The sequence below is a fragment of the Callospermophilus lateralis genome, chromosome 2, assembly GCF_048772815.1.
Source record: "Callospermophilus lateralis isolate mCalLat2 chromosome 2, mCalLat2.hap1, whole genome shotgun sequence".
Classification (NCBI taxonomy): Eukaryota; Metazoa; Chordata; class Mammalia; order Rodentia; family Sciuridae; genus Callospermophilus; species Callospermophilus lateralis.
The window spans coordinates 207,346,899-207,360,672 of NC_135306.1; the positions used below are offsets into that span (position 1 = coordinate 207,346,899).

At 57.9% G+C, this 13,774-nt stretch overlaps 1 protein-coding gene across 1 annotated transcript in view; it reads left to right on the forward strand.

Annotated features, from left to right (window-relative positions):
• The first annotated feature begins 23 nt into the window (after positions 1 to 23).
• The window catches only part of Ighmbp2 (immunoglobulin mu DNA binding protein 2), a 24,740-nt gene continuing 10,989 nt past the window's right edge, over positions 24 to 13,774 (forward strand). Inside the window, exons 1-7 of the mRNA XM_076847742.2 lie at positions 24 to 149; positions 3,040 to 3,209; positions 4,151 to 4,343; positions 4,436 to 4,533; positions 6,019 to 6,182; positions 8,215 to 8,415; positions 9,493 to 9,640. Coding sequence (XP_076703857.2) covers positions 64 to 149; positions 3,040 to 3,209; positions 4,151 to 4,343; positions 4,436 to 4,533; positions 6,019 to 6,182; positions 8,215 to 8,415; positions 9,493 to 9,640 — 1,060 coding nt within the window. The 5' untranslated portion in view covers positions 24 to 63. The remainder of the gene's footprint in view (positions 150 to 3,039; positions 3,210 to 4,150; positions 4,344 to 4,435; positions 4,534 to 6,018; positions 6,183 to 8,214; positions 8,416 to 9,492; positions 9,641 to 13,774) is intronic.

The following is a 13,774-nucleotide window of genomic DNA, read 5'->3' on the forward strand; positions in this document are numbered from 1 at the left end:
CGACGCACCAGCCCGGAGGGGAACGCGGCTGCTGCGCGGCAGCGGGTCCGTGGCGGTGCGGCCATGGCTTCGGCCACTGTGGAGAGGTTCGTGACCAAGCAGCTGGACCTGCTGGAACTGGAGAGGGACGCGGAGGTGGAGGAGCGCAGGTAGGCGGCGGGCGCGAGGCCGCTGTGGGGAGCCCGCCATGTCACCCGGTCCGCAGGTGCGCGTCTCCTCAGCGTGGGCACCTGCCGGTGGCCGCAGAGTCCCGGCCGCCGGCTCTGGCGGCGGCGCGCAGCTGTCTTCTTCCAGCCTCGGTTTCTGGTCTCCAACCCCCATTCACGCGGCACACCCCAGGGGGGCAGGTGCAGGCTACGGAGGTGTAGGACGGGGTCAGGGCGAAGCAGGGCTCAGAAGGCAGGTGGTCAGGTAAGAGAGGGGACCGGCCCCAGAACTCGCCCAGGCGCAGAGTGATACCGCCGGTTACCGGCTCGAGCCCTGCTTCCCCCGTGTTGAAGTCTGAACCTTAGCATCACACCGAGGCAAGGATATAAAGCAGGGTTTATTTAAAAAGCACTGGACTCCTAACACAGACTCCTCCTGGAGGGAGAAGGGCCATGGCTGTACCCTGGTGTGCCAAGAAGGGAGGCTGCCCTCTTTATCTGTCCTGTCCTAGGGTCCTTTGTCCTCCTGCTCTCCTCCTCTTCCCTTCCTCCTTCCTGCGGTGTGACTAGGCCTAGGAAGTGCTGGTGGGGTGGCCTAAAGGTAGGGGGAAGGGCAGGGTGGACAGCCCTGGACACAGGAATCCACAGCTTCAGGACTCCCTGTAGGGAGGGGCCCTCTGGGGACAGGTGACCTTGGCAACCAACGGGCAGGGGCAGGGTCTGGATCTGGGTGGAGGAAGGGCTCCCAGGAACTGACATTTCGATCCCTCAGGGGACATTCTCCGACTTCCCCCACTCACTCAAAATTAGCCTCCTTGATCCGACCAGACTCAGTTTACCTGTCTATACTGCCTGCCTGCCTAACTCTGGCTTCAGGAGCACAGGAGTTTGTTCTAGGCCCAGGTCCTGATGGACGCAGTCTCACAGTGCACAGGCAATGGCAGCGTGAGTGGGCCTGAGTGGTCATCACGGGCAGGAGGCACCGGGCTCTGCTAAAGGCAGAGGGCAGAGATTCCCAAGCTCCTTCCTGTGGAGAATTTCCTGCATAAGGCCCTTCACAAGTGACCAGGTGATGGGGTCAGGGACACTCCTTTTTTAAAGGGTCTCAAGGGAGGGGTTTTGTGTCACTTGGTGGTCTCGTGTGCTCCATAAGCTCGTGGGTCAGGTTTTTCCGTTTGAGTTTGATATACCCGTGCATCCAAGTGCTTCTAATTAATTTGATGATTTCATGGGCGGTCATTCTTATTAGCATGATTACTTCGTGCCAGGCAGATGGTGGGTGTTTAGTTGTACAAACAAGGTATGCGCTTAAATTCAGAACAGAGCAGCTCATGGCAAACTACTGCTTTACAAAATGGAGTAGCAGATGTAGGCACAGCCTGAGAGCTGCTGTTCTGTACACCATGGAGTCACTAGGGCAGGCGCAGCCTGAGGACGCTGTTCTGTACACCATGGAGTCACTAGGGCAGGCGCAGCCTGAGGACGCTGTTCTGTACACCATGGAGTCACTAGGGCAGGCGCAGCCTGAGGACGCTGTTCTGCACACCATGGAGTCACTCAGGACAGGCACATGTGTGTCCATCCCTGAGCAACCCCAGGAACCCCTGTCCCCTTCCTGCTCCCCACCAAGCAAAGAAGAAGATGAGGAAGTTAGAGTGTCTGCACAGAAAGCATGACCAGAAACAGCCCTGTGCCCAAGCAGCATGGCCACTGCTGGCTGGAGAGCCCTAGGAGGACATCAGGGGGGCTTCCTGGAGGAGGGGTGCTGAGCACAGGAGGAGTGAGCATTGGGTGGTGCCCAGGAGAGGTGGTGAAGGAGGTGTGGACCACCTGAGGGTGGGCCTTGGTTGGGGATCCCTTTGCCTGAAGCAAGATGAGCAGCACCTTGTGTTAGTCTCCTTAAGACCTCCTGCCAGCCCTACAGAGCTGTGACTCTTGTCCTGTCCAAGGAGGGACAGAGGGGCCATGGAGCTTGCCCAGGGTGACGCGGATCGGGGCAGTCTGCCCCCAGACTCACCGTCAGACCCACCCCTTGGCAGGATCTGCTGGAGAGGCCTCTGACCCTGCTGGCTGGGAGCTCAGTGGGATCCCAGCTCCTGCACTGAGGCGGGTAGGCTTCGCAGGTGGTCTCTGAGCCCGCCTTACCTCATGGCGAAACGGCACAGTTCCACCCCACACCTTGTCCTTTTGCGTCAGGTGCTCAGCCTCAAGTACAGAGGCTGCACATGGCCCCAGCTGTTCCCGACCATCACGGAAAGTAGGGAAGGGCCAGGCTCAGGAGGGCCTGCTGAGGGGCTCATCCTGCCACTGTGCACCGAGGATGGCTCTTGGTGAGGGAGGGCCGCTGAGGGGATGGGTCAGTGGGCACTGCGCTGCCCTGGGGCAGCTGGGCAGGGAGAGCCCAGAGATGAGCAGTTAGGAGCCAAGTTTAGTCCAGGTTAGCAGTAGTGGCCCAGGTGGCGCCAGGGAGCGAGGATGAGAGGCGGCGAGTTAGCAGTAGTGGCCCAGGTGGCGCCAGGGAGCGAGGATGAGAGGCGGTGAGTTAGCAGTAGTGGCCCAGGTGGCGCCAGGGAGCGAGGATGAGAGGCGGCGAGTTAGCAGTAGTGGCCCAGGTGGCGCCAGGGAGCGAGGATGAGAGGCGGCGAGGGCATCAGGCACCCGTGGGACCTAGTGTTGATGGGACCAGGGCGTGTGGGAGCCAAAGCCCAGAGGTCCCGGCGTCAGCTGCCCTGGAGGATAGGGGAGGGCCAGTTGGGGCAGGGCAGGCTCGGCTCTCTGAGAGGACGTGCCTGTGCAGACGCTTGTCTTCCTGTCTCTGTCCCCTCTCTCAGGTGGGCGGGGAAGCAGAAGCTGGTGAGGGACAGCCGGAAGCCCTGACCTGGGTGTCTTGCAGGTCCTGGCAGGAGAGCATCTCTCTGAAGGAGCTCCAGAGCCGGGGCGTGTGTCTGCTGAAGCTGCAGGTGTCCAGCCAGCGCACGGGGCTGTACGGACGGCTGCTGGTCACCCTGGAGCCCAGGCGGGGTGGCTCTGCCGGGGTGCTTCCCAGCAACAGCTTCACTTCCGGTGTGTATCTTGATGCCGACCAGACGCCGCCCCCAGCCCTTCTTATTTTTTACCTGGACACGGGTCCCGCTCGGTGGCTGAGGCTGGCCTTGAGCTTTGGTCCCCCTGTCTCACTCCTGAGCAGCTGGATTACAGCGTGCCCACCATGCTCAGCTTCCTTCACGTTTTAATGTAGCTACTAGGAAATTTGGTTACTCGTAACTGTTGTCACACAGGGGCAACTCTGGAGTCACCGTGACCGTTGTCACACGGGGCAGCGCTGGAGTCACCATGACCGTTGTCACACAGGGGCGGCCCAGGAGTCACCCGTGACTCTTGTCATATAGGGGGTGGCTTTGGCCTTGGTCCCCATGGCCGGGTGTGCAGGGTGGGCAGCTGTGGACTCCCAGACCTTCCCCTGCCGGGCAGGCTCTGCGGAGCTCACAGCCTGTCAGGAGGGACAGTCAGTAGTGCTGCCTGACGCCGCAGCCCAGGGAACCCGGAGAGGGGCTGTCACGATGTCCTTTGCACCGTCAGTCTCTGCCTTGTTCTGTGGGGACAGTGCTTTGATTGACTCTTGCCCCAGTGGTTGTTGGGGTCCTGGCTGGATTTGGAGAGAGGAGGCGATGCGGGGACAGCTGGGGGCAGCCCCGGGCAGGCTGAGGTCGTGCGCCCTTGTCCTGTTGTTGGGGCTGCAGACGCGGCTTTTCCCCTGCGCCCTCAGTGCCTGGCCCAGCTGGCGGCTGTGGGTCTCCGTCTAGGTGCCCAGCTGGGGTCCCGGTGGATCTGTGGACCCCTCTGTGGCCAGGGGTGTGGCAGGGGAGGCAGAGACTCTAGCACAGGGAACTAAGGCAGGAGGAGAAAGTCACAACGGCGTCATATTTGAAATGTCCTGGAATTTATCACACAAAACAGGACCTTGCTTTTTCCAGTTCTGATGCGATGTGGCTTGGGTCTCACAGGTGACATTGTGGGTCTGTATGGTGCTGCCCATGAAGGGTGTCAGCTGGCCTCTGGGATCCTGACCCGTATCACCCAGAAGTCTGTCACGGTGGCCTTTGACGAGACCCAGGACCTCCAGTTGGACTTGGATCGAGAGAGTTCCTATAGGCTGCTGAAGCTCGCCAATGACGTCACGTACAAGCGGCTGAAGGCGTGAGTGTGTGGAGGCTGTGGCTCCCGGGCTGCGGCCTGGCTGTGCTCCGTGTGGGCTGCTGGCCTGAGCTCTCGGTGCTCTCTCCCCACAGGGCTCTGGTGGCTCTGAAGAAGTTCCACTCGGGGCCGGCGTCCCCGCTCATAGAGCTGATCTTCCACGGATCCGCCCCCAGCCCTGCCAGTGACCTAGGTGAGGACTTCTTTTCTTTAATTGTTGCTGAAGCTGTCGAGCAGGGTCTGACCGTGGGCCTGAGTGTGAGGGTGCAGGTAGGAGCGCGTCCCGGAAGCCACTGTCACAGACTTTACTCAGCACGGCTGAAGACGGGGCTGCTGTCGATGGTGAAGCGGTGGCTTTGGACAGGTCCAATGCCGGGTCACCAGCAGCCCAGGGCCCTGCGCCTGCTTGGCACGCGATCCTCCGCTGAGGCACGTGCCAGCCCTGTCTGTCATTGTACCCGCTAACAACTCCATTGTTGAGTAGCTTGGAAACAGGGCTGCCGGGTGCGGTGGCGCATGCTGTGACTCCAGGGGCTCCGGAGGCTCGGGCAGGAGAATCCCTAATTCCAGGCCAGCCTGGGCGACTTAGCAAGACCCTCTCGAAATAAAAACCAACGTGGGTGGGGTGGTGCGGCCCCGATGTTTCACCCAGCGCCACAGCAGAGCAGACTGAGAGCCCAGACCCAGGCTGCTTCAGTCTGCACTCCTCATGGCACGGCTTTATGGATATTCGTTTTCTGTCCACATTTTTTTTTTGGAAATTCTAAAGGTACTCGTATTTCAATAATACTTTATTTCTGTCAGATATTTTGTGCAGGGGACTGTGGGTTGGAAACTGAACGAGAAATTTGTTTACTATAGTTTTTTTTTTTTTTTGCAGTACTGTGGATTGAACCCAGAGGCACTTAACCACTGAGCCACATCCCCGCCCTTTAGAGTTTTTGAGACAGGGTCTCACTGAGTAGCCCAGGGCCTTGCTAAGTTGCCCAAGCTGGCCTTGAATCTGCGGTCCTCCTGCCTCAGCCTCTGGGATCGCAGGCATGGCCACCCTCATGGCTTGTTTCCTTTGTGTGAGGATCGCGGCATGTCCTGGTCATGGCTGTTGTCCAGGGGAAGGGGATTTGGTTGGGGTAGTGGACTGTGCAGAGGACTTCAGATTTGGTGGTGGGTTCGTTGCCCATGACCCCCCTGGACCGTTCACAGATCATTTTGTTCTCACGAGTGCACCAGTGCCCCTGCCAGCAGGCTCAGTGTGCTTGTGTGTCAGTCAGGGGCTTTGCCACAGGCACGGGGCGTACCTGGCACAGGTGGGCACAGCGGGCACAGAGCATAAGAAGCTCGTTAGTTTTCCCATCTAGAGTAGAGACACCACTCTGGAATTCGTTAGCGTTTCTTTCTTTTTTTGTCATGTAACTAAAAGGGGTGAGATGATGGAAATCAGCGCGTCTCCAAAAACCTTTCTTTCTTGCCTGTTATCCCAGACGGTGGGTCGGGGACCTTTTCCATGGGCCATGCCTTGCCTCTGCTGTGGCAGCCACCAGCAGCATGTAACTGAATAGCCGTGGCCCGTTCTGGAAGTCTTCCGTAGGCAGCCGAGTCCAGCGTGCTGCCCGGTGCGCCCTGTGAGGAGGTTGGCAGGCGGGCGGCAGGGCCGGGCCTCACAGCTGCTGCCCCGCAGGCCCCCTGGTGTTCTTCAATGCCGCCCTGGACCCCTCCCAGAAGGAAGCCGTCTTGTTTGCGCTGTCCCAGAAAGAGCTCGCCATCATCCACGGACCGCCGGGCACTGGGAAAACCACGACCTTGGTTGAGATCATCCTGCAGGCTGTGAAGCAGGGCCTGAAGGTGGGGCACTGTCTGCGGGTCCCCGCGGTGCTCAGTGGGCGCTTGGCGGGGTCCCAGCCACAGTTCTGGTAGGGTTGGTCAGGAACCCCACTGGACCTTTAGGAGCGAGGGTTGGAGCTGGTGTCCTGGCCCTCACCTGTGATCCCAGAGACAGGAGGCTGAGGCAGGAGGATGGCAAGTCCAAGGCCACCGTGGGCAACTTAGCGAGACCCCGTCTCAAAGTACAAGGGCTGAGGGGCTGGGGCTGGGGCTCAGTGGTAGAGCGCTGGCCTGGCATGCGTGAGGCACTGGGTTTGATCCTCAGCACCACGTAAAGTAAACAAATAAACAAAACAAAGATTCCAAAAAAAGGGCTGAGGTCCAGTGTAGCTCAGGTAGAGTGACCCTGGGTTCAATCCCCAAGACCACACACACATACAGCGGGCTGGCAGGGCCCTTCTGATGTCTGACAGCCCCTCGGGTCAGGGGAGTGCCCAGGAGCCCCTGTGTGGACGGTGTGACTCAGGCCCCCGGAGCCCTTCCCGCTGCAGAAGCCACCCATCAGTGTCCCTGCCCAAGCTCCTTGGCTCCAGCTGTGTTCAGGCCCATACAGGGGTGTGTGGCTGACCAGGCCCTTGACCCTGTGTCTGGTTAGTGGACAGGATGCATGCGCGGTGCATGGATCGCGGGCTGTCCAGGGTGTGCGTCCTTGCTCCCTTGCCTTTGCTGTGGTCCAGAAAGGGTCTTTCGTCTTCACATCCACGGAGTCATCCTGACCCGAGGACACAGGAGGTGTGTTAGACAGCCCCTCCTGGCATGTGGCAGCATGGTCCGGGCAAGAGTTGGCGTGGCAGTGGTCGGCATTGGTAGGTCGGCCTGTGCTGGTGCCGCTTCCAACCCACGGCCTTCTAGGTGTCTTCTACCCTGCTTGCTGGGGGCTGTTAGCAGCCCAGGTTTTAGGCAAGGAAACCCAGACAGGGTCACCTGCCGTCAGTCCAGTGAGAAGCAAAGCCAGCACTGACTGGCAGAGCTGCTACCTTATGCTGTTTGCAGTGCCGGGGACAGAACCTAGGGCCTTGCACATACAGGGCAAGTGACTCAACGCCAGCCACATCCCCAGCCCTTTTTAAATTTTGACACAGTCTTGCTCAATTGCTGAGGCTGGCCTCAAAGTTGCAATCCTCTTGCCTCTGCCTCCTGAGTAGCTGGGATCACAAGTGTGCACCACCGTGCCTACCTGAGCTGCTGCTTTTCAGAGCTGCAAGGGTTGTTGCCACTTAGTTAAATCAGTGTTCAAGGTTTCCTACCTGTGGATGGGTGTCTACGCAGCTGTTTAAAAACTGGCAAGAAAAGGTACTTACTTAACAAGTAGCGGCTTTGGTGACTTATAATTGAGTGTCTTTTTTTGTGCGTGCAACTCTGAGGATTGAATCCAGGGTCATTCTGCCACTGAGCCACATCCGCAGCCCTTTTAATTAATTCTTTATATTGAGATAGGGTCTCACTGAATTGCTGAGGCCGTCTTCAGACACAATCCTGCTGCCTCAGCCTTCGGTGTAGCTGGGGGTCATAGTGTGCGCCACCGCGCCTGGCAGGCTCCTTGTGCTCATCCAGCAGCGGGGCTGGGTGTGCTGTGCACATCCATGGGGATTGGGGGACCTGTGGGGGCTGTGGGTCTCCCTCTGCTGGCCGCCTTGTGTTCCTGCAGTGGAGTGGAAATTCCAGAAGCAAGAGCACCCTGTGTTGGTCAGATGTAAAAATGACTTGGTGGGATTTGGTGGCTGGTCTTCCAGTGCACACTTGAATCTTAGGGCCTTCTTCTGCAGTTGCAAGTCACGTGACATTTTGGTGCTTTGAAGACTGACAGGTTTGGGGGGCCTGGGTCCGGGCGGCAGATGTGCTGGGTGCGGTGCAGAGGGCTTCGTCCTCCGTGGCCCAGGGGCTGCAGGTTGGCTGTTGCACGCTCTGCTCCTTCCTCTGTGGCCGAAGCTTCCTGTCTTGTAGCACAGACTCAGAAAAGGTCGCCCAGCCCTGATTCCACTGCGTCGCCCAGGTTCTGTGCTGTGCCCCCTCGAACATCGCGGTGGACAATCTGGTGGAGCGTCTGGCCCGCTGGAAGCAGCGGATCCTGCGCCTGGGGCACCCTGCCCGCCTGCTGGAGTCCATTCAGCAGCACTCTCTGGACGCGGTGTTGGCGCGGAGCGACAGCACCCAGATCGTCACAGACATCAGGAAGGACATCGACCAGATCCTGGTGCGTCCTGGCGTCCCCGTGTGGCTCGGCCTGCAGTCTGTGTTCCTCCTGGTCTCTCGCCTCCATCCGCTGTTGAATCATTAAAAAGTGGGCTGCCCTCTCCCGCCCTGTTCGTCTTTGACAGCGAGCTGCACTCGGCATTTACGGGGTGCCCTGCTCCAGGCGTTGCCGGGGGCGAGGAACCCATCAGGAACCAGTGTTTCCTAGGTGCCCCCCCTGCTCCCGTTGCCTGGCAGCGAGTGTTGGCACCGGCGGGAAGCAGCCGAGGAGAAAGAGGAAAGCAGTGAGCCTCCTGAGTCCTCGTCCACGCCACCTTCTCTGGTGGCCGGTGCCAGGAGCAGGGGGCACCCGGGGTGCAGGTCCCTTTGGGGTGGCAGGGTCCCTGCAGGCCGGCTTCCCAGGCCTCTGCCTTCTGGTCTAGTTTCCACCCCGGCTGCGTTTGCTGCCCCCAGCAGCCGTCTCCTCAGCGCCCTCTGTGCCCAGCAGTGATGGCCGCAGGGAGGGGCTGGAAGGCTGTCCGTCCTGCCCCACAGCCCAGGCGAGGCGGCCCTGGTGCAGATGGACAGCTCTGGCTGCTGGTGGACGGAGGCTGGATAAGGTGGTGTGGGACGTGCTTGATGGTTCTTGCTCTGTCTGGTTGGACGATGTCGTGTCCTTGTACCTGCTGAAGCCAGCGCTTCGGGCCTTGCTGCTTAGTGAATCAGGCGGTGGAGCACCTCCTCCCGCTGTGGATTCCAGATAAGCAGAGCAGCCGAACTGGGTGTGGTTGGGTGATTATGGGCTGAAACACGTTGATCTTAATCTCTTGAAAAACGTGGGTGATGCTTGAAGCCCCAGCCCCGGCAGCAACAGCTGGCCCCTGCAGGCGGCCGTCCTGTCCCCACGTGTCTCCTCAGGACACGGGTGTCCCTCTCCTCCCTGTGCAGTGGAGGGTGAGCCGAGTGTGGTGGCCCCTCAGAGAGGGCCTCGCCCTTCCCTGCCTCCGAGGAGCTCGCTGTGCTGGAGCAGGCGGTGACGGCACTCTGAGCGCAGAGAGCGAAGCAGCAAGGTCATGGCGCTCTTTGCTTCCATTTACAGGTAAAAAACAGAAAGACCCACGACAAGAGAGAGAGGGGTAATTTTTGGAATGAAATCAAGCTGCTAAGGAAGGAGCTGAAGCAGCGGGAAGAGGCCGCCATGGTGGAGAGCCTCACGCAGGCCAGCGTGGTCCTGGCCACCAACACAGGTGCGGCCCCGGCCTGAACAGGGCGGGCGGGTGGGCGGGGCTAAATGTGCCCACGTGGCGCTGGGTGTGTGGTGCTGAGTGTGTTGAGTGTGCCTGCGTGGCACTGAGTGTGTGGCACTGAGTGTGCTGATGTGCCTGCGTGGCACTGAGTGTGCTGAGTGTGCCCGTGTGGCTGAGTGTGTGGCGCTGCATGTACTGAGTATGCCCGCGTGGCACTAGGTGTGTGGCGCTGAGTGTGCTGAGTGTGCCCGCGTGGCACTGAGTGTGTGGCGCTGCGTGTGCTGAGTGTGCCCGCATGGCACTAGGTGTGTGGCGCTGAGTGTGCTGATGTGCCCGCGTGGCACTGAGTGTGTGGCGCTGCGTGTGCTGAGTGTGCCCACATGGCACTAGGTGTGTGGCGCTGAGTGTGCTGATGTGCCTGCGTGGCACTGAGTGTGTGGCGCTGCGTGTGCTGAGTGTGCCCGCATGGCACTAGGTGTGTGGCGCTGAGTGTGCTGATGTGCCTGCGTGGCACTGAGTGTGTGGCGCTGCGTGTGCTGAGTGTGCCCGTGTGGCTGAGTGTGTGGCGCTGCGTGTGCTGAGTGTGCCCGCGTGGCACTGAGTGTGTGGCGCTGAGTGTGCCCATGTGGCATTGCAGCGCCCCCTGCCTGAGGACTGGTGGCCTCTGGCCCTGGGGCTCTTTGGAGGGTGCGACTTCTCTGTTCCTTGAAGACCCTCTGCAGGACGCGGTGAGGGTGACCTGCAGGCCGTGGTTTTCGTGCCCTCGCTCCCGCCCGCTAGCCAGCTCCGGTTCCCCATTTCCCTTTCCGTTCTGTGGGTTGCGCCCCGACCTTCCCTGTTGGTTCCTTTCTGATGACTTGGGCTCAGTTTGCTCTTCTCCTCTAGCGTCTTAGGGTGGGAGTGGCTCGTTGGTTTGAGGCCTTTCTTCTTTCCTGATATAAGCGCTTAGCTACTGTCTTTGTGCTTCCCACAAATTCTGAAATTTTGTGTTTTCATTTCCATTCCTTTCAAAATGCTGATTTGGTTTTTGATTTCTTTTTTTTCCCCTCTGAAATCTTGGTTTCTTTTTTGCCACGTGGTTTTTAAACAGTGGAGTTTTCGGGTGTCTTTGCAGTCCCTTAGTTCGTGGGGGCCGCTGTGTTCCTGGCAGGGCACGCGTTGGGTTTTCTTTTCTGTCCTGTTCGGTCCTTTCTGCCCCCGCGGTGTTCAGAGCACTTGCATCTGGTACAGGAGCTGAAGCCTCTCGTTCTGCTCTCCGTTTTCTATTTGTCCCATTTGGCCCTTAGTCCTTTTCCCTCCTCTCTGGCTGCTTTTGAGTCGAGTCTCTGCTCCTGTCTTGGAGGGCGTGCGAGCTGGGTCTCCGTGTTGCCCAGGCTGTGGGCCGCAGTGCTGCTCCAACCCCAGGGCTTCCCCCTGTTGCCACGGAGCTTGAGAGTGACAGCGCTCCTCCTGGTGCGAGTGCTCTTCCTGTCCTGTTACATGCGTGTCACAAACCTGTGATGCTGGGTACTGCTCTAGGGGTGTTTTCTTTAAAGAGATTCAGACAATAAGAACCGTATCTTCTACATTTCCCCACACGGTTACCGCCTGGGGCTCTGCATTCCTCTGGTTTAGACCCAGATTTCTTGTGCTCTCCTTCCCTTTTGTTTCTTAGTAGTGTGTGTCAACATTCAGTGGACTCTGAGGTTTTTTTTGGGGGGGGGTACTGGGGATTGAACTTGGGACACTCGACCACTGAGCCACATCCCCAGCCCTATTTTATTTTTATTTAGAGACAGGGGCTCACTGAGTTGCTTAGCGCCTTGCCATTGCTGAGGCTGGCTTTGAGCTCGCCATCCTCCTGCCTCAGCCTCCCACTGGGCTGGGGCGACAGGTGTGGGCCACCGTGCCTGCTCCTCTTTGGACTTCGCTGTGTCTGGCAGTACCTGGATCTGGCCTGCTTTTTGAGTGAGATCCTTTGCTAGGTGTGAACTCTAGCTTGACACATTTTCTCCTGGTGTTCTAAAGTGTGCACCGTCCTCTGCACGAGGGATTCTGAAGACGACTCCTGCATCCTCCTCTTCTTTGCTCCTTTGTACATAATGTCATTTCTTATCTACTTTAAAGATTTTTGTCCTTGTCCCTGGTTTCAAGTGAGGTGATTTTGATGTGCTTCAGTGCATCTTCTTCGTGTATCTGGCCATCTGTCGTCAGTCCCCTTATTCTGGCCCTGTCTCCCGTGTGTTTGGGAGATTCTAGTTTCCTTGCTTGAGACCTCTCTGAAGATGATTCTTTTTTTTTTTTTTTCCGTATTTTTGTGTTTTTTCTTTTGTGTTTTATTATTCATTCATTTATTTTTTGCTTCTGGGGATTGAACCCAGGGCTGCTCTACCACAGAGCCACATCTCAGCCCTTTCAACTTTTTGAGATAAGGTCTCACTAAGCTGCTGAGAACAGCCTTGAATCTGTGATCCTCCTTTCTTGGCCTCCTGGGATTATGGGTGGGTGCCAGGTTCTCATTTTGGGTAGCTTCTTTTGCTATAGGTGTTTCTGTTGCTGTTTTAAAGTTGTGGTGAGAACTCCTGTCACGAGCTCTGTCTTCATAGTGCATAATACGGCGTACGTAGCTGTCAGCACAGAGTTGTGCAGGAGATTGTAGGGCTCACTGGTTTTGGTGTTGAGGATGGCTGAGGGAGGCAGTCTCGGGTCACCCACCTCCTTTGTCCAGGATCTTGAAGTGTTATTTCGGGTTTTCTTTTTTTGTGTGTGACTGTGTGTGTGTGTGTGTGTGTGTGTGTGAGAGAGAGAGAGAGAGAGAGAGAGAAGAGAAGAGAGAGCGCGCATGCGTGCCCTTCCTGTCACTCCACCTGGGTCATGAATACGAGCCTTGGTCCTCTGTTGCTCCCTGGAGTAGCTGTGGGACAGTGCCTGGCACCTCGTGGTGGTGTGGAGGATGCGGTCAGCCTGCCATTTGGGGTTCAGGCACGGCTGTGTGTCTGAAATCTTTATTGTTGCTGACAACATCACCACAAATGTAGCAACTTAGAGCAGCCCCCAGCGGGCCCGTGTCCAGGCACAGCTTGTCAGCCCACTCAGGGTCTGCAGGCTGCAGCGCTGTCCGGGGCTTGCCTGGGAAGGTCTGCTTCTGAGCTCAGGTGCTTGTTGGCGGCATTCAGTTCCTTGTGGGCTGTTGAACTGAGTTTCTTGCTGATTGTTGGCTGGACACCGCTCTTAGCTACTTGTCCCATAGGCCTCCTGTTAGGATATGAGGTGACCCCAGATCTTCTGAGTTATTGCAAGAATATTTGGGGACGAAACGATCAGATCATGAGAGCCGTGACCTATCAGCCCGTCCTAGAATGGACCGACTCATTCAAACTAGGTGACTAGGCAGGTGGGCCAGAGGGGGTGGTCACTGGAGGTGTGCCCAGGAGGTCCATCTTTCCTGTGGCCCCTTCCCTTGCTCACCTTCTGCTTCCTGGCCACCGTGATGGAGCAACACTCCACCACCTTGCTCTTCCACCATGATGTCTGCTCACCGTGGGCCCAGAGCATTTGAGTTGGCCATTGGACTAACCCTCTGAATCTGTGAGCCCAAATGAACTTTTCCTCCTCTGCGTTGTTTTTGTTGGACATTTTGATCACAGTGACGAAACCTGACTAGTAGACTTCACTTCATGGCGCTCCTTCAGAAGAATGTAAGGACAGTCTCCTAGCAGGAAGGCTCGGATCTTGTCTGGCGCTGAGGACGGGGTAGCTCATCACTGTTGCCGTGTTCTGTTGGCCAACAGCAAGTGCCAGGTCCACTGCGCCCAAGGGGAAGGGTCATGCAAGGTGTGGCGGTAGGAACCAGGGTCCTGGCTGCCTGGGAGTCTCTTGGTCACGTCTGTCAGGTGATGGGCGCTCTGAGGAGCAGAGGCCAGGCTCTCGCGGGTGTCGTGATCATTGCTTGATCCAGAGGTCTCTTCAGGTCAGGAAAATAAGTTACTACTTTAACTTATGAAAGTAAGTTCACACTGACTCACACCCGTTGGTGCTCTTCTTTACGTGTGTTTGCGCTGCTGTCCAGCGTTCTTTCGTTTTAACTTGACGGACTCCAGTGTTCCTAGAAGGCTGGGACCACTGGTCATGGGTCATTTCAGCTCTTCTTTGTAT